The sequence below is a fragment of the Lampetra fluviatilis genome, chromosome 38, assembly GCF_964198595.1.
Source record: "Lampetra fluviatilis chromosome 38, kcLamFluv1.1, whole genome shotgun sequence".
NCBI classification, from domain to species: Eukaryota; Metazoa; Chordata; class Hyperoartia; order Petromyzontiformes; family Petromyzontidae; genus Lampetra; species Lampetra fluviatilis.
In genome coordinates, this window is record NC_136312.1 from 9,604,380 (window position 1) to 9,622,619 (window position 18,240).

Consider the following 18,240-nt stretch of genomic DNA (forward strand, 5'->3'; position numbering starts at 1 on the left):
GATGCAAATCCACACGGTTACCTGGCACCGTACAGACGACCTTTCTAAGCGCACGTATCGTAAACAACGCCGGTTTCCCAGAGTGGCCGGCGAGCGTGAACACATTTTACGTCGCGTCCATTGGTTTTTAATGTTTTTGTATTCGCTCGCAGCTACTGGCAGCTCGTTAGGATACCTCGCGGATTGGACATGTTGGTTGAAATATTGATGCTCATTATTCATACGTGTATTATCTCAGAATCGTGTTGGATCAGGCAAGGGGGGTTGCTCGGTTGAAACGGAATGCAACAAGGGGGGGCAGGGTACGATCCACAATACAGGTTTTTTTTGGGGTTATAGCGCGTGAATATGTAAATGTGTCGTTAAACCCGCCACCACCCGACACAGCCAACTAGTAAGGCTTGTCACGTAAACAGAACGTGGCCAATTCGTCACGAGTACAGCACACCGGTTGTGTGTTGGAGAGCCAAGCCACAACGTTTACAACCTGAGTCCGACGTTTTGCCAGTAATTACAACTAGCTTCATCAGGCGACAGACAGATTTGTGGAGAAATCCTCCTGTTTCGTTTCTTAAATAAACGAATAGATGTGATGACGTCACTTGTGAAGCCCTTCTTGTGCGAAGTGGGGTGGGGGGTGTGATTAATGAATGGATATAAACTACAAAGGTGGATACGGTAGCCCAAAAATGTTAATAACCAAATGGGCTAATGCATGCAGCCCGTTTTTCCGCTGCTGAACGAAAGCCTTTCCATTCTGCGTCAATCCCGCGTGGGTTGTGCCGTATGCATGTTGAACTTATTTCGCACCGCACGTAGCCAACCGTGCTCATCGGAGGCGGTGAGAGGGCTGGAAGAGCCGTTGGACCGGTACCGCTATTCCTCGCCACTGATCCTGCCCATGACCAGAAATCGAGCTCACGTCAGCAGAATCAATGACTATTTTATTGGTTCTTTCTTGGTTCTTTCGGTAAAGTCACGTAGAAGGGAAGTAATAAAATGATAAAAACAAAACGTAATAAATATTATTTTATTACGTTTTGTTTTTATATTATTTTATTACGTTTTGTTTTTATTATTTTATTACTTCCCTTCTGCGTGACTTTACCGAAAGAACCAAGAAGATGAATCCCTGCAGTCACGAAAGCTTTAAATCGAAATTTGACCAGCTATTTGTTATGGGGAACCCTTCAGCTGCCAGATGATCTATCCATCCGCTCTGCATCCACGCTCTATGGACCATTCGTCCAGTCAATGATCGTGTGGGATTCGGAGAGGCGACTTCTAGCACCTGATCATGATACATATATCACGTATCATGTGGTGACAATGAAAACTAAATCAGTGTGCCGGTAATTGATTGGGTGGACGTTAACAATGCCGTAGGAATGTATGGACAATGGAGGATCGTATGACAATGTGTAGATAATTGATTGATGAAATGACAATGTGAGGTCAGATGAGACCCCATGACAATGTGTGGACAATAGATGATGATTATTTGTAGACAAAGAGACTCCATGCTAATGTGTAGACAATAGACACCCCGTGGCATTGCATCGACAATGAAGACTGCATGGCCGCATTTGTGGGTATCATAACATTGTGTAAACATTAACGATACCACGGATATTTGGCTTGTGGGTGACTGGTGGGACACCAAAACAAAACTGGATTGTTGCGTGCATGCGCGTGTACACATACAGCCCCAACAGACTGTTGGGGCAAGTGCTGGCACACGAGGAGGTGGGTTGCCAGCACCACGCCAGACACTCGTTAGCGCAGTGCGCTAACCATTGTCCCACCGCCCCCCCCACCCCCCCATACACAGGCACACACTCACACACGGAGACTCATATATACGCTTTAGCAGTGACGGGAGCGCCATGCGGGTAAGGAAGGGGAGCCACCATCAACCTCAATCCCAATGATGTATTGACTCTAATAGCGCCCTGACAGCCGCTTAATGACTTCAGTGTTTCTATGCAACAGGCAGAAAGGAAAGAGGGGGGAGAGAGAGAGAAAGAAGATCATTGGACATCCCGTGTGCGCATGCAACATGTATACGCGTCCGTGCTTACTAAGCACAGGAGTCACATTCGACGCAGTTGTGGTCTTTTTGAACTTGCAACGGTGGTTCTGTCCACCCACTAATCGAACCGGTGCCGGATTAAGCGAGTGCGGGGCCTGTAGCATATGTTATAAAGGGGCCCTAAATAAAACATATTTTAAAAACACATTCATTTTAAAAATGAATGTACTTACATGGTAAAGTAATTGTATTTTTTCATTTGCTGTACAACCAGATAATAAGACAAATCGCTAACCTTAAACACCCAGTCGTTCGTAAAAGTCGAAGGCGGTATAGTACTATAGTAATAGAGCAAGTGCAGAATCACTCAAACCGGAATTGATAGCTTGAAAGCATTTAGCGCGGGGCCCTTGAAAGTGCGGGGCCCGTAGCTACTACATGTGTAGTAGCTACTACATGTGTAGTAGCTACTACATGTGTAGTTGCTACTACATATGTTGTACTACACATGTGTAGTAACTACTACACATGTGTAGTAGCTACTACATGTGTAGCTACTTTTGCTATCCGGCACTGAATCGAAGAGAGACGCTCTCACCGCATCATCGCGCAGCGCTCTCAAATTGCGCTTCTGCGGCCGTCTGGAACGCTCTTCATTCCGATATTAGGAAGCCACTGAAACTTTGCATGTTTAAATCATCATCGAGATTGACAAACTCAATTCTTCAGAACTGCTTCTCGTGTCCAGTTCGTTGTCCTTCACACGCGCACCACCGATCAGCACGGTTGGCTACGTACGGCGCGAAAGAAGTTCAACGTGCACACGTACTCGATGATCGAACTAGCACCGCCATTAGGCATTAGCAGGAGCAGCAGCAGCAGTCGTGATCCACGTGCTGATGGATGAAATCCTCTCAAACCCGTGGACGCCATCACCCCATACCACTGGCGTCATTACGGCTTGATGCAAAGTTCAAAGTTCACGACGTACTGCAGAATTCACCCAACTGGCGACGCCGTTCTCAAGACGAGAGCACGTGGTGGGGTGTTTGTCCTCCTGCCGTGACCCTGAAGCCAGTCGTGGACATTCCGCACGACCACAGGAACTGATGCGTCTCTGGGCAACGAGCGGCGATGTCCTGTGGGTTCTTCCGATCGCCTCCTTCGAAGCACTGCCCGAGGTCAAGGCTCTGTTTTCCTCGCAGCGGGTGATCGAAGCTTTGTTTGCCAGTTTGCAGCTCCCAAACTTTGTGACGCTTTGGCCACAAGACAGTCGGAGTCGTTAGAGATATTGAAGTGCTGCTGCCGCTGTTGACAACTCACATCTTTAAACGTTCTGCCCGTTTACCCTGTGCATGTTCTGGCTATTTCCTGCTCAACATACACGGCGCGCATTTGCGATCTACGGAAGATGATCATCATCATTGCCATCTACGGATAATAAAACATTTTATTTTTAGCACTACGACGGCGGCACATATGTACGCGTATTATCATCAGCGGCGGCAATAATCAATCCACCGCTGGATGAAATCGGCTTTCCCAAATCGTCGCCATCCATCGTTGTCCATCGAAGCGGCAATCCACAAGAGCCTCTCACGTCGCTCCATCTTCTCGGGCGGATTTCCCTGCCTTTGACTTCCACTGCGGATTCATTCTCGCTCTCTCTATTGTCCACACATATTCATGGGGGGGGGTCTCATCTGACCTCACGTCGTCATGTCATCCTTTGGGTCTGTCGGTAAAGCCACGTAGACAGATCAAATAATAAAAAATTAATGAAGATAGAAATAATAAAAAAATATCACGACGTTTCGATCGCAACACAAGCAATCGTCATCAGGTGAGAAATATAAAGGTTTGAGATGGGTGTAGCCCAAAAGCCAGTGGGAGGGGCTAGAGATGAAATCTGCATGTAAATGTAAGATCGGGTGAATCTTGACAAACGAAGCTGTGGGGGTGGCCATTGTATTGTGGGAGATTAGCATGTCAATGTACGAGATTAGCACGTCAATGTAAGAGATTAGCACGTCAATGTGAGACATGTTCTTGTAAATGTAAGCTCGGAGAGAGCTCGGAAAGAGCTGTCACCACGTGGAGGTGGACAAGGATGGCAGGCCGCCATTTGCTAACACAGCTAGGGAGGGAACAACTCCTTGCCGTAGCAGCGCTCCCGCAATATTTCTCACCTGATGACGATTGCTTGTGTTGCGATCGAAACGTCGTGATATTGTTAGTATTTTTTTTTGTTCTATCTACGTGGCTTTACCGAAAGACCCAACGAATATGAATTCCTACAGTCACGAAAGCTTTAAGTCAAGATTTAAATCACTTACAGCCACGCCCTTGCATTTATATATATATACATTCAACAACTCGAGATAATGTGGGTGTTTTTTCTCATTGTTTAGAATATGTTTGTGTTATGTTTGAGTATGAACGCGATGATGTGCGTTTTGAGTGGCAGATTTGTGCCGGGCAGGCGCTACGGGTGTGTAAGCAAAAATTGTACATCACTTGACACTCGCTCTTCGTATGAACAGCCAAAGCCGTGCCTTTAATATCCGCACGTCTCCTTCAAACCCACGCGTTCCCCTTTCGATCCCGACGCGAATTCGTCGCCGTGACACGCGGACCAAACGCATGGGCACTGACAATGCCTGGAACAAAGTAAGAACATCTCACACGTGCGCAAAGCAGCATGGGAGCAGTGTTCTGCCACGTGCTTATATCGTATGTACGATTATATCAGAATCGTAATGAGAATATTTATTTGTACGGGAGGAATCCGAAGCGCTACAAAGCTCTTTTTCACAGGTGTCCAGTAGGGGGGGGCGGGTCAAAACGTTACAACAACAACAACAAACAACAACACACAAACACGACAGCTGCAGGAAAGATAAACAAATCACGTGCACATTTATATATTTAGATATTTCCCCCCACCAATGGCACGGTATGTAAAGCACCATAATACAGCAGCGACTTTTTATTTTCAACTAGAAAACTATTTTTTTTATACATATATACGCAGCATATCCTTAAGGAAAGTTTGGGACAAATATTTATTTTTTTGAAAACACATCAACACACGTTGCGGCTGTTGTTGAGCTGATAATGTTTTTTTTACATATCATTTTTGTCGTGTCCTACCATCCGTGAATATATTGCGCAATCAGGTAGCCTCCACACGGTTTAATTTAATGACTGGGCTCGAACGGTCATCGCAAGCGGTTTGCAACTCGTGATTACATCTCCATTAGCTGGTAATTTCACCCCAGGGCTCTCTACAACCACGAGGAGATTAACAAAGGCTTCACTCGGAGTGTTTTGTCAATCAACTTCTGGGTGAAGGCCTTGCCACGCTATGTTTGTTGACGACAGATTATGTTTGACCATACTTCGCCATGCTGGTCAATGCGAAATGGTGATGGGCGTCTGGGTAAGTGCGTGGTGGCCTCAAGACCGCTTCAGATGCCACTTGCTGCTGATGCTTACCGTGGCCTGGAATCGAACTCAGGTGGCGAGTGTCCGTGCGCACGGTTAAAGCAGTGCGCTAACCACTGTGCCACAGTTCTACCCATGCAAACAAAGTTGTTTCACCAAACAAGCAAGTTACGTCCAACACTCACACCCAGAGCTAATGTGGGTTTACAACGACGGCGAAACAAGACACTCACGAGTATTCTACCTACAATGATTACCGCTAATTGTTATCACACTAATTAATTGTTGTGATGAAATCTCTTTATCTATCCCTGAAACCTGTCAAGTAAAAAAGAAATTGCTGCCTCTATTTAGTTTTACATCGCAATGTTCTCTTAAAATATGTGTTTTGTGTGACGGTAGCCTTTTAATTCTATTGAGAATTTGACCGTGTTCTAGAGATGGCCAACGCAAACCGGTCCTGCTCTCTTCATCGGTTTGCAACTGCCCTGGAAAGTGTTTGAGGAAACGTGGATTTTAAAAAAAAAATGTATCTTCTCCCGCGGTCTTTGACTGCCACCTGGCGTTCAGGCGATGCAATCGCAACGGGTCGTTCCGCGACTCCCAAAAAGTCAAAAACAAATTGTCCTGTTCCCTACTCGAAGCAAACTCTTTGGTTCTTTCGGTAAAGTCACGTGGGTGAAAATAAAATAATTAAATCACGACGTTTCGGAGGCAACACAAGCTTCCGTCATCAGGTGGGACAACCACAGCAGAAATGTTTTACTGCAGTGGGCAGCATCAGTACGGACACCTGCAAGGCACGAACGCTTCGGGGCCGTTCGTAAATGACGTCACGCACCTGGGGGGGGGGGGGGGGGTCAGACATTTGTGACGATGTGTGACGAAGGGAGGGGGGGGGGGTTGAGAAATGTGACGTCACATCAAAATGCGTAACTTGAAATAAATATAGACAACACGTTCTACTTAATTAAATTGACTTTTTAATAAATGTTTTCCCCTACAACATCAGAGTGCAGCGCCACATTAAATACGCACTACAATGGCAATAGTTTAAAGCGATTTGAAGCACGTTTTAATGTTTTAGGGGGCAGAGCTTTGTGACGTCATATTTGAGGGGGGGGTCTGACTTTTTGTGTCGCCATGTGACGAGGGGAGGGGGTCAAAAATCGCGTGACGTCATTTATGGACGGCCCCTTCGCACTCATCACACACACACACAGGGCGCTTTCCACAGATGAACCATCCATAATACAGGTTTTTTTTTTGGGTTAGATCGCGTAATCTTATATTCTTAGGTTTTTTCGGTAAAGTCACGTAGGTAAAAAAATAAAAATTTATAAAAGTTAAATAAAAATAATAAACGTCGTGATTTTATTTTTATTTTACTTTTATTAATTGTAATTTTTTTTTTTTTTACCTACGTGACTTTACCGAAAAAACCTAAGAATATGAATCCTTGCAGTCACGAAAGCTTCAAATCTAGAATAGATTGCGTAACTCTATAAATGTGTAATTAAACCCGCCACCACACGACATTTATATATTTACGCGATTTCTCCCAAAAAATAAACCTGTATTGTGGATATTGGTCGCGAAAGCCTCCCACGTGTGAAACAGATGAGCCACAACATCTAGCCGATCTCATCAATGAGCGTTAAACCATCATCATCACGCCAACTCCACTCATCATCCTGGCTGCTGGGCCATCGAACAAAGGCGGTGGTCACCGCACCGCGCGGCGCTTTCAGATGCGCTTCTGCGGCCGTCTGGAACGCTCTTCCTTCCGATATCAGGAAGCCACTGGTGCTGTGCACTTTTAAATCACCACCTCGATCAAAAGCTCATTTCTTTAGAACTGCTTTTTTGTGTTTAGTCGATGATCTTCCACCCGCACCTCCGATTATCGTGGTTGGCTACGTACGGTGCGAAAGAAGTTCAACGTACACTCATCACTCGAAGGCGACTTCCAGCTTTTTCTTCCCTGAAGCCACGAGCCCTCGCCCCACCCGTCTCTCTATCCCCTCTTTTCCCACTAATGTCTCTGTGGGGGTTTTTTTTACCTCCCCCACCCAATTCCCCCCCCCCCCATCTCCCCCTTTTGATGCCTTTCTTGCGGGCGCCGTTCTTCAATTAATTATTTCCGCCGCTCGCGGGCCCCGTGCCCGTTGCGTGACCCCCACATCTGACCTCGGCGTCACGGGCACGACCGCTCAGACGTTGACCGCGTGGGGCAGCGACGCCCGTGCATGGGTTGGTCCGTGCAGAGCTGGGACAATTCGTCAATGAAGTTTAACAAATAAAAATAACACTAGTCAACAAAAAAAACTTTTTTTTTCTGGTCTGGACTTATGCAGCTGTTTTAGACTAAATTCAGGGTGCTGATTCCAAATCTGATCTCAGATTTGCTCTATCACATCTCATTTTATGCTATCGGCATACCCCATGTTCATTTATTTTACCCGAAATTAACTCGGTCACTTATGATTGCAAGTTGTTGCGAGCCAGTGACTGCTTTAGTGTTAAAATATGGTGCTGTATTTTTAGGATAGTGTGTTTATAATATCATTTCATGTAGATATCCACATCTATTTAATATTTTTCTTCTGCAGTTTTTATTGAAAATGCAATATTTGATATCTCAAAACCCTGATGTAAGACAAAAACTGATGCCAGATTTGGAATCAGCACCCCAAAATGACATTAAAACCGTTGGAATACCTCGTGCCAGAAAACGTGTGTTGACCTGTGTAATCAATTGACGAACGAACGCTCGGTCGAGTCTTGAATTGCGACTCGAAATCTGGAGGTTGGCGAATGACGTCCCTCGCATCGAGCGGTTCAAGTGCCGCCCAACGTCACTTACCATGCACGTCCGCTTTTCATATCAGAAAGAATGAAAGCGATTGCGATATTGCGATCTGGATGTGTGTGGGTGCGTGCAGTCGTTTGTGACTGGACTGATACCAACACGGTGGCGAGATGTTCGCTACTTCGCCTGGTATACGTGAGGTCGTGGGTTCGACTCCAACCCTGACGCCCGCTGTATATTTGGAGATTGCGTCTCTCTCCCCGTGGTCGCGTGGATTTGTCTCCGGGTCCTCCAGTTGTCACCTCCGCATTTACACTCAGCATGCGTTTAAGAGTATTTGGCTGCTACAAACTTCCACGTGATAAGCCACTTCGTTGCGCCATCATTTGCGACAGCCAGGTCGGGTTTGAAAAGCAGCTGTGCATTTCAGCTGCCCTTCCTTACCTGGAGTTGAGTTCAACTCGCTACACTTGAGCTCCCGGCTTCACCATGGAATCAAACGCAGGTCCTCACCGGGCGGTCCTGGTTCCGACCTCGGACCCCCGAATCCGCTAAAGGACCAAGTGGCGTAGCTAGGATATTTTGCGCCCGGGGACGAACTATAAAATTGGCGCCCCCCACCCCCGTTTAATCACATACCAAAATGTAATTACATGACATGTAGGCCGTGTGTGGCGGGATATATAAACTTTTAGGTTGAGGTGTAGATTTTGTGCAGTAGTTTCAGGCTGCCGTGCCCGCCGCAATAAGTTATAATGTAACGTTGTAAGCCTCATTTTGGCGCCCCTTTACCTTGGCGCCCGGGGACACATGTACCCCCCTGCCCCCCCTAGCTACGCCTCTGCTTGAAGGACCACAACGGTCTCACCTATCCCGCCATCCGATGGCTCCACACCCCGTGGTCACGGGACTCGCAAGAGAGCTCCACCACGCTGGAACCCTGGGACCAGGACCGTGGAAAGACGGCGCCGTCCTTCCAACCTCCGTAGTGTAGCGGTCAGTGCGCTGCGCTGCGAACCCGGTGACCCGAGTTCGATTGCCGCTCACTGCCAACACCACTGGCGATTATTTGAATCGGTTTCGGGCCTCCCCCAGGTCGACTCGGCCTCAAATGAATATCTGGTGCGGTGTGCTATAAACATCGCCACGAGGTCAACAAAAGTGGCCGGGCGTTGTGCTGCCCCCCCCCCCGCCTACTCTCGTGCGCCGTGCCGGACTTCATGTCTTGAACAAACAGTTGCAAAAGAGCCGATTCCTAGTATTGTTGAACCGCAGTTCACCAATCATTCAATAACGCAATCTAAGTAAACACACAGGCGCCAATCGATGTAGTTGGCAGTGAGCCCACACACACACGCACACTGAAGAGACTGGGAAAAGACTTGAAGTTAAACATTTTACCCAGGTCTGCAGGAGATCACAATGAAACGACACGAAGAGGCGAACAAGTGCAAGGCACGATATTTTAATTGGCTTTATACACGAAATCACTTTACAAACGTGCAGAACGGCATACATTCTCATACACAACAATCATTTATCTATCTCTCTCTCTCTCGTAATGAATAAACACTTCTTTGTTATCCCTTCAAGACGTGTCAGAGGAATGTCTTTAATAAATCACACCACGTGTAGTACGAGCCAGCGCACACTTTGGCTTAACGCGCGGCACCTGCCGTGAGTTTGCCCTTCTTGTTCCAATTCCTGGACCAACAACCAGGTTAAGGAACCGCATTGCCAATGGACATTGTAATTGTCTTGTGGAGTTTCGTTAGGGGACGACGTGAAGTTCTCCACCGAGTTTGGGGGGGGGGGGGCAAGGCGGCACAATCTAGCAACGTGCCACTTTTGTACATCGATCTCAATACAATGACAACAAAGACAAAGCTGGCCCGTGTAGACTTAACAGACTGTTGGGGCAAGGTGCTGTTAGCGAGCACCTATGAAGGCCGGAATACACACACACACACACACCAAATTATCATTTGGCATCGAACCATGGAATCTGGCTCATTTTGAGCAAGGCCTCAAGGATAGCATCAAAATACTGCACTTTTAAACAAACCACACTGTCGGCCGATTCCGAACGGAAATGCTCGCTGCATTCCGCACTAATTTGCGCCAACGAAGTCGGCGTTCACACGCTCAACGAGAAATGGGCAATATGGTCAACCCCGTTATTGTTCTCGAGTCGAGGCCATTAAAAATCCCACATCAATGACGACGAGGAATTACCGACACTGACCTACAGTTTGACTACTGCGCCGATCGGCGAGCGAACCCACCTCCCCCACATCGGGTCGTGCATTTTGGCAATCATGGGTCGGTGACCGATTTGACACGTTTTCGCTGCGCGTACGGTGCGCGAAGGGCGTTCCGAAACACGTGCGCGTACGTGAGGACCGCCAACGTGGCACTCGTGACCAAGATTGCACGTGACCTCCAACAAAGTAATTACCAACAACATGTCACGGACAACCAATGTGTCACTGAAACCATCAATATTGCATGGACAACAAACGAAACAAAGAGGCGGCGCTTGTTATAAGGATAAGTCGCCAAATAACCTGGCTCTTCAGCATATCATTAAATGTTCTTATGAACGGTAACACAATCATGACGATACAAATTCTACAAGAATTTTGCACAAAACGAGTACGCGTTGAAAACAAAAAAAACACACCTACTGCCGTGACAAACAACCTAAACTTTGATCACACAAATTAAAAGGCACGTAATTTACTTTGCCCATGTTTGCGTCTTGACCTATACAACTACAATGTGGTACTGAGGGATAGATTAATTCTTCCAAAAAAAACACGGTGAAAAAATGATTTTTTGAACGGATTTCCTGCTCCTGTTCGTGGTGGCTGTGGATTACAGGTGTGCACTTCCGTGACACAGGAGATAAGTAGAATAACCAAGGCCTTGAAAACAACGTTGCATGGCAATAACGTCCAATATTCCTTCTCTTTTACAGACAATTTAAAGCCCGCCTGTAAAAAAACATTCAGAAGTCAAAAAGCCACGCGCGTTAGGAAATCAATGGTAAGGATGGCTTTTGAGCTGCACATCTGTACATGTCATTAAATATACAACCGTGTAAAAATTGTATACTATTCCCAAGTTAGTAACATTACATTTTAGTGGAGCCAAAGGATAATATTTCAACGATTCAAAATAACGGTATGTTGCTATTAAAACCGAATGTGACATCCGTAACATGTTCTTGGTAACAATTTAAAAAGAGTTGTATTTTATTTCTCCACTCTTTCTGTGCAAAGAAAACGTAATATAAAGATGCCTCGTATTAAACAAAACATATTTTCACCCTTAATAAATTTTGCGGCCAGGGTTGCATGACAGATCGCCGTTACGGACGTGAGACATTATGGCTGTGACTGGCAAGTAAGCAATGATGGGGGGGGGGGGGATTGCAAAGAAAGCATGCATCTTATATACAAACAAAACAATATTAAGGAAATCACACAAAAAAGGAGCAGCATATGCCAACACCAGCAAATCGGTTCAGTTATTGGAATGGAGTTTAAATGTTTTAATTAATTTAATGAACACCTAGCCGACAGCATCCTTTGCATTCATAAAATCTCCTCGTACCAGTATATACCGTGGCATTAAGTGCACCCACATAAAGACTGCCCAAAACGGATGACGTACTGTTTTAAATGTCGTGGCAAGTCGACGCTTGAGCGATCAGTTGCACTACTTGGTTGCATACGTGCAGGCAATTAAGTTGCGCGATTGAGAGTTTCGTCGTAAGCGATTATGGGGGTGGACCAGCGTAAAATAATTCTAAAAGTCCCCAATGACCTATCTGTAATGTAACAATCAGTGTAGTTTAGAAGAAAACATTTGGTGCAACGGTTGCTTATTAACTGCCACTACGCATCACGAAAACATAGTTTTGATGTTGCACATCGGTTGTAAATATTATCTTCAGTTTACAAAAGGGGGAATTTTTGTTTTGTTTTTTATTTTAAAAATGCGACTTTCTACTCAACATTTGCACTTGAGGCAGTGCCAATTCTCCTCGATTCCGCCTCGAGGCTGCGGTGGGAACTCCCCACTCGTGCGGCAAGTCTTTTCATAGGACGACCACTGTTGACTTGATTTTATCGACCACATAGGGATGATGAGCCGAGCCAACCCCCTCCCCCAACGAGGATTTGAACTCACAACCTTCCGACTGCAAACCTACCGCTGAGCCACGGATATTGTTTGGATTCAGAATCGCGTATTTAACTTTTTGTTGCTTTTGAGTTTCAGTTCCTTCGAAAGCAATCGAGCGATTACTTATTTATGGATCGTCTCCTGCCTAACCACCAGTGGATGAGCAGCTTTATCAGCAAACAAAGTCCGTGAGCCGAACCCGAGCCATGGCCGAGCCGCTCACGTGTTAACGACGAGTGACGGAGGAGGGCCTTCAAGCCTGAGCCGAATCGTGTTCAGAGCGAGCCAGGCCGCGACTCAGAATTCGGGCCCTCGCTCAGTGCAGCAGTCCACCGGGGCGGAATAATTTAAACTTAAAGCGAGTAGTGCGTTCTTTAATCTGGGAAGCTACAAACGTGAGAGTAGTGTTTGGTTTAAAGGTATTCGTTTTACAAAAATATAACTTCTATTTTTTGTTTGCAAAAGACCATTGGTGATTAATGTAAAGGTATAACATGAAAATACTATGAGAAATTAACTTTAATCATAATTCAGTCTTGATTAAAATGTGTTCTTCCTGTCAAATGACAAATCATGTTCCACTTGTCCATTTCAAGTTCTTTAAAGAAAAACATCTTCTTGATTACTGTCGAGAAACCATCACATCCATATTGCTGGACTGCAAGTCATACCATTAGCACAGAACACATGATATATTCATATGATTCTGGGAAGCCGCCAAGTCTTTCTCACGAAATTACTTTAAATGTTCTGGGTGCAGATCCCACAAATCACCAACTTCGAATGATGTAACACAGCAAAGAATGTCACGAATCTTTGGACCAAAGAAATTATAATTGTCAGCCAGTCATAACTTCACAAAAGCACTCGGTCTGCAATATATAAATTCGCTAAATTATTCTTTGTGGAATTTTTAAAATCATACATTTCGTTTGCAAGTGTCAAATTCCTAACGCTGGAACTTCCCGTAGATTCGTGCTTAAGTCTGCAAATGCACAACGCTTCAATGCTGTACTGTATATACATTCATAAAGTCACTGTCGAAGGAGTGTTACTTGATTAAAGTTAATGTTTGGTGATTTGAATTGTCAATCAATGCTAGGGCCACACTATTGCATGTGTATATATATGAAAAAGATATAGAAACGTGAAACAAAATCATGTGTTCCCAGTTTGGGCTCAAATTATTCAATTCGATTTATACCGGACATGCAGTTTGTTCAAATGTAATGTTGTACTTTTCAAAAATGTGCTTGTTATATTAAAAAAAAAGATACACATTATAACAGCAGCTGCGTATCAATGAAAAATGTCTCATGTCCGAGACGAGCTCCAACTGATTGGCTGCTGTTATTACATTTGCCGAACACGTCACTTTAACCTCGGGGAACCACATTACACCACGTCACAAACACTGGGATTTATATCTTTGTAAAAAAAACAACTCACACGTCAACGCATTTAATATTGTTCCCGCATACTACATATTACAGTTTCAAAAGAGCCGTCATGTAAAGGCATGATCATCAGCAGCAGCCATGATCAAGCCACTGCTAGATGAAAGCATCCCCCCCAAGTCGCAACAACTTCTTACGATCTTGCGCTCGAACTGATTTGATTGCTCACTCTCCTTGGTGGTGATTATTTAAGTTACGTGTGAAATGCACTTTTAGTCTCTTTATTTCTTTATTGCCAAAACATGTCTTGCAATAGAAATGCATGTGTAGCATAATCATATCCAGTTTACAATCATTTTTGCCACACACACACACACAATCTGTACAATAATCAGTCTAGTATATACACATGACAGGTCCCAATATAGTTTCCTTGACGTTTAAACCAACTGTACCATCTTCTCTTATACGTACAAACGGCGTCACAGATAACCACCTGCACGAATTCCAAAGGATCGTGGCGTTCTGTGCGTTTACAAACGGCACATTACCTTCCACCGAAATCCGACCCCGAACATTTTCAAGCCTGCTCCCACGAGTAAGGCTATTATGTAAACAAAGTCAAACCGGTACATTGAACACAAACCTCCCTCCCCCTACACAACGACCGTCGTTCACCACGAAGTTGCGGTGACGTCACCACGGCGCTCGTGCCAGGCTAGGTGCACTACGAGCCCTCCATCGAACGAACATTTTCATTTTTTACTCCAAGTCAAAAATTCGCCAGGGTGCAGCTTTCACATAAATGACGATACACCTCAAAGCAAGGCTCTCTCATGATTTGTATTGATATTAGATGAATATTTATCAAATGCGTGTATTCCCATTCAACGTAGAGCACGATATTGATCCCGGTATTTGATTTATATATGTACGCTCGTGTTATCCATGTTCGGTGACCACCTAATTAAAAGGGAGGCGCGCAGGCAACGTCCATTCACTTCCAGCAGACGGGGAGACAGACAAGGAGAGGCACAAACAGAGGTACAGCGACAGAGAATGAGATGGAGAAGGCCGTAGAGAGATGAAGATGGCACTGACAGGGAGAGTGGATGGAATGAGGGTGTCAGTGTGTGTCGGTGAGTGATCGCGTGCGTGTATCAGTGAGCGTGTGTCTGGAGTGTAGCGGTTTGTGCGCTGCGCTACAAACCCAGCCACCCAGGGTTCGATTCCCGCTCACGGTCAACACCAGTGACGATTATCTGAACCGGTCCTAGGCCTCCCCTAGGTCGACTCGGCCTCAAATGAGTACCTGTGTAAACATCGGCCCGGCGTGGTGCTGGCCACCCACCCCCTCGTGTACCGTTCCGGCCTTCATAGGTTCTCGCTAATAGCACTTGCCCCAACAGTCTGTTAAGGCTATACGGGGGATCTTTGTTTAATGTGTGACTGTTGAGTTTCAGTGTAGGGAGTGGTTCCGTTCCATTTCACGGCCAACAACAGTGACGATTATTATCCGAACCAGTCCTGGGCCCACCCTAGGTCAGCTCGCCCTCAAATGTGTGCTGTACATGAATGGTTATGCTCTTGAAAACAAATAACTTTACTATTTTGTTTTCAATTCGGGTCTGTCTGGTTACATAACTAAGATATTAGGCAACAAAAATACAAAGTGCTGTTCATACATAGAGAGACCAAACAAGGCAAGACATATCATGCCCTCCACGCTGAAGTCGTGTGGTCCCATTCCTAAATCGCAATGACCACTTTGGTCCAGGCAAGTCCAGTCAATATCAACTCAAGAGACGATGTTGTTCCGTGGATCATCTGTTCCCAGTCCGAGACTCCAAATCCTCAGTTGGAACTTTGTTTGTACCTGCAGACAACACAAACAAGACACATGAGAAGCAGGATCATCATTACCATCATCATCCATGGCCAAACTACTGGATGAAGGCCTCCTCCTCAAGTCGCAGCCACCTCCCACGATCCTGCGACGTAGTAGCATCACAAAACTCAATCAGGTACAATTCAAAATACAGGCCTCACTCGAGAAACCTTAACAAACACCCCCCTACCACTCTCACCATCACGCACGCTCCCCGATTCAAAAAGCCTTTCCTTCATTAACGGGGCTTCGGCTCGCGATGGGACGCTCAGGGAGGGAGGGGGGAGGACACGCGGATCTACACGACGAGAGCTATTCGTCTTGGGCCGGGTCGTCCTTTAAGGTAATCGGCACGGCCGTGTGGCGGCGAATGGGCCGTCCACAGTGTCGCCCTCGCACCTTCTGTCTCCGAAAAGAGCTCGGCGCTGGTGATGCGCCCCTCGTTGTACTGGTTAATCCGCTCCTCCATGCGTCGGCGGGCCGGGTTCAGCCACATCCCTGTTGGCTCCGGTAAAGCCGCCCGGCTACCTGCCAGTGCACGGGGAGGGCAAAGCGGCGCGGTTACTCCATCACCACACCGTCGGCCCACCCTCGGCCCAAACGGTGTTAGACCAGAGGACACCTACAAGGCGAACAGCACAAAGACAATGCACTATCATGATAGTGCATTGTCTTTTTGAGTAGGCTCTAAAGAAAGCTGTCTCTGGTGTGGACCAATCAGTTTCAAAGACAATGCACGTACTACCCAGAGCATATTGTTTTGCTTGCATGTTCACCGTGTGGTTGATGCAGGCACGATTCCTTGCAAAAGGTTTCAGTCTGGTGTTTTAACATCCTAACACCTGTTTTGTTGTCAGAAAGGGTACAACCTATTCTTATACGGTTTTTAGTTCCATACACAGGAAGGTAACGCCACTGCAGTCACAGGCAGTGTTTACACTGGTAGAGACACGAGATGATCACCAGTGGGAATAATGATGAATCGATTCAAAGGAGTTATTGTGATCATGACAAATGCATGAAACCACACGTCAAAAATCAATTATCCATCCACATATGATGTATCTAATTGGCTCACAATCTCTGCAGCAGCAGCCACTAGGAAGAACTATATTCAACTCAATGGTAAAAAAGATCATGATTGGAACCATGACCCCCAATCTTAAGATGTGTAGCCCTAGCTAACGGTGCTCTATCCCCCCTCTTCGACCCGAATCTCTGAATCTTGGACATTGGGCACGGATGGTAAATCAACACGATTGGCACTTGCACCCTTCCCACTGAGAGTCGAGAGCCGACAACCACAGAGTGGTGGCACCAGGTCACGAACAGAGACAGACGAACGCACGTCAAGTGGTCACCTTGGCTCGCGTTCGCAGACGAGGTTGACGATGACGACGACGAATGTGGCGGCGGTGGAAGAGACATCGGACCGTCCACCCTCCGCGCCCAACAGTTCTCCGCCCCTTTGAGCGACAGGGACGCCGCATCGTAATGTCCCGGCCGTGCCATGCTCTTGCCGGTGCCCGCGTGCTCGCTGCGTCCAGACGACGGCTGCGGCGGCAATCCGCGGTGACAAAGAAGCGCGTCGTCGCCACCGCTGCCGCCGCCGCTTTCCATCATCCTCGCCACAAACTCTCGACCGGCCTCGAAGGAGCGCGCCACTCCTCTCGGCTTCGCGTCCGGCCCGCCGGCGCCGCCACCGCCGCCCACGTGCACGCTCTCCATCGCCAGCGACAAGGGGAAGGGTGCAGCCTCCGCTCCGCCACCGCTGCCGGAGCCCACGCTGCTGCCGGCGCCCGCGCTGCACAAATCGTCCGACTCGCAGGGTGCGCGCAAGAGCTTCCCGGCGTCGTCGGCAACCGAGGCGGCGCCCCCGCCCCCCCACCACGAGGGTTGGCGCCCACGGCAAGGGGGCGACGACGGCGGCGGGGGGGGGGAGCCGCGCGTCGGACGTGGCCGCCGTGACGGGCGAGTGCGAGCGCAGGTCCTGAGGCAGCATCGGGAATTGGTGGACGTCGGTCGACTCGACGGGGACCTGTCGAGGCCCCGCCGGCTCCAGCGGCGTCGTTCCCCGGTGGCCGAGCGGGGTCGGCGCGGCGTCCGAAGGCAGGGCCAGCGGGCGCGTGTTGTCGGCATCCGTTTTCCGCATCGCCTCCAGGCACTCGAGAACCTGGGTCGAGGAGACGGCGCAATTCGGAGCTGGCAAGACAATTCAACGTGCCTTGCACGCTCCCCCCCCCCTCCACCCCCCACCCCCTTGCACGAATCTAGGCGGCGCAACGCGCGCTGGTCCTGCAAGAGCCGACGCCGCGTCGTTAATGAGAAACGGGTAGGCGGGGAAAAACCCAAGCACACGCACGGAGTATGAGAGGAGTCTGGGAGAGGTAAGACAGTGCGTGGAGGGGGGCAGATTTGAGATCAGAGGCGAGAGGGTAGGAGAGCCAAGTGAGATGGGGCACACATACACCGC

At 47.4% G+C, this 18,240-nt stretch overlaps 1 protein-coding gene across 2 annotated transcripts in view; it reads right to left on the bottom strand.

Annotated features, from left to right (window-relative positions):
• Positions 1–9,746: 9,746 nt before the first annotated feature.
• The window catches only part of LOC144945616 (interleukin-1 receptor-associated kinase 3-like), a 36,400-nt gene continuing 27,906 nt past the window's right edge, over positions 9,747–18,240 (bottom strand). Inside the window, exons 13-14 of one of the 2 annotated variants that reach the window (XM_078874143.1) lie at positions 17,129–17,940; positions 9,747–15,755 (exon numbers count right to left, since the gene is read on the bottom strand). In XM_078874143.1, coding sequence (XP_078730269.1) covers positions 15,734–15,755; positions 17,129–17,940 — 834 coding nt within the window. In that variant the 3' untranslated portion in view covers positions 9,747–15,733. Of the gene's footprint in view, positions 15,756–16,161; positions 16,296–17,128; positions 17,941–18,240 lie in introns of those variants that run through there. The other variant, XM_078874144.1, reaches the window with a different exon arrangement.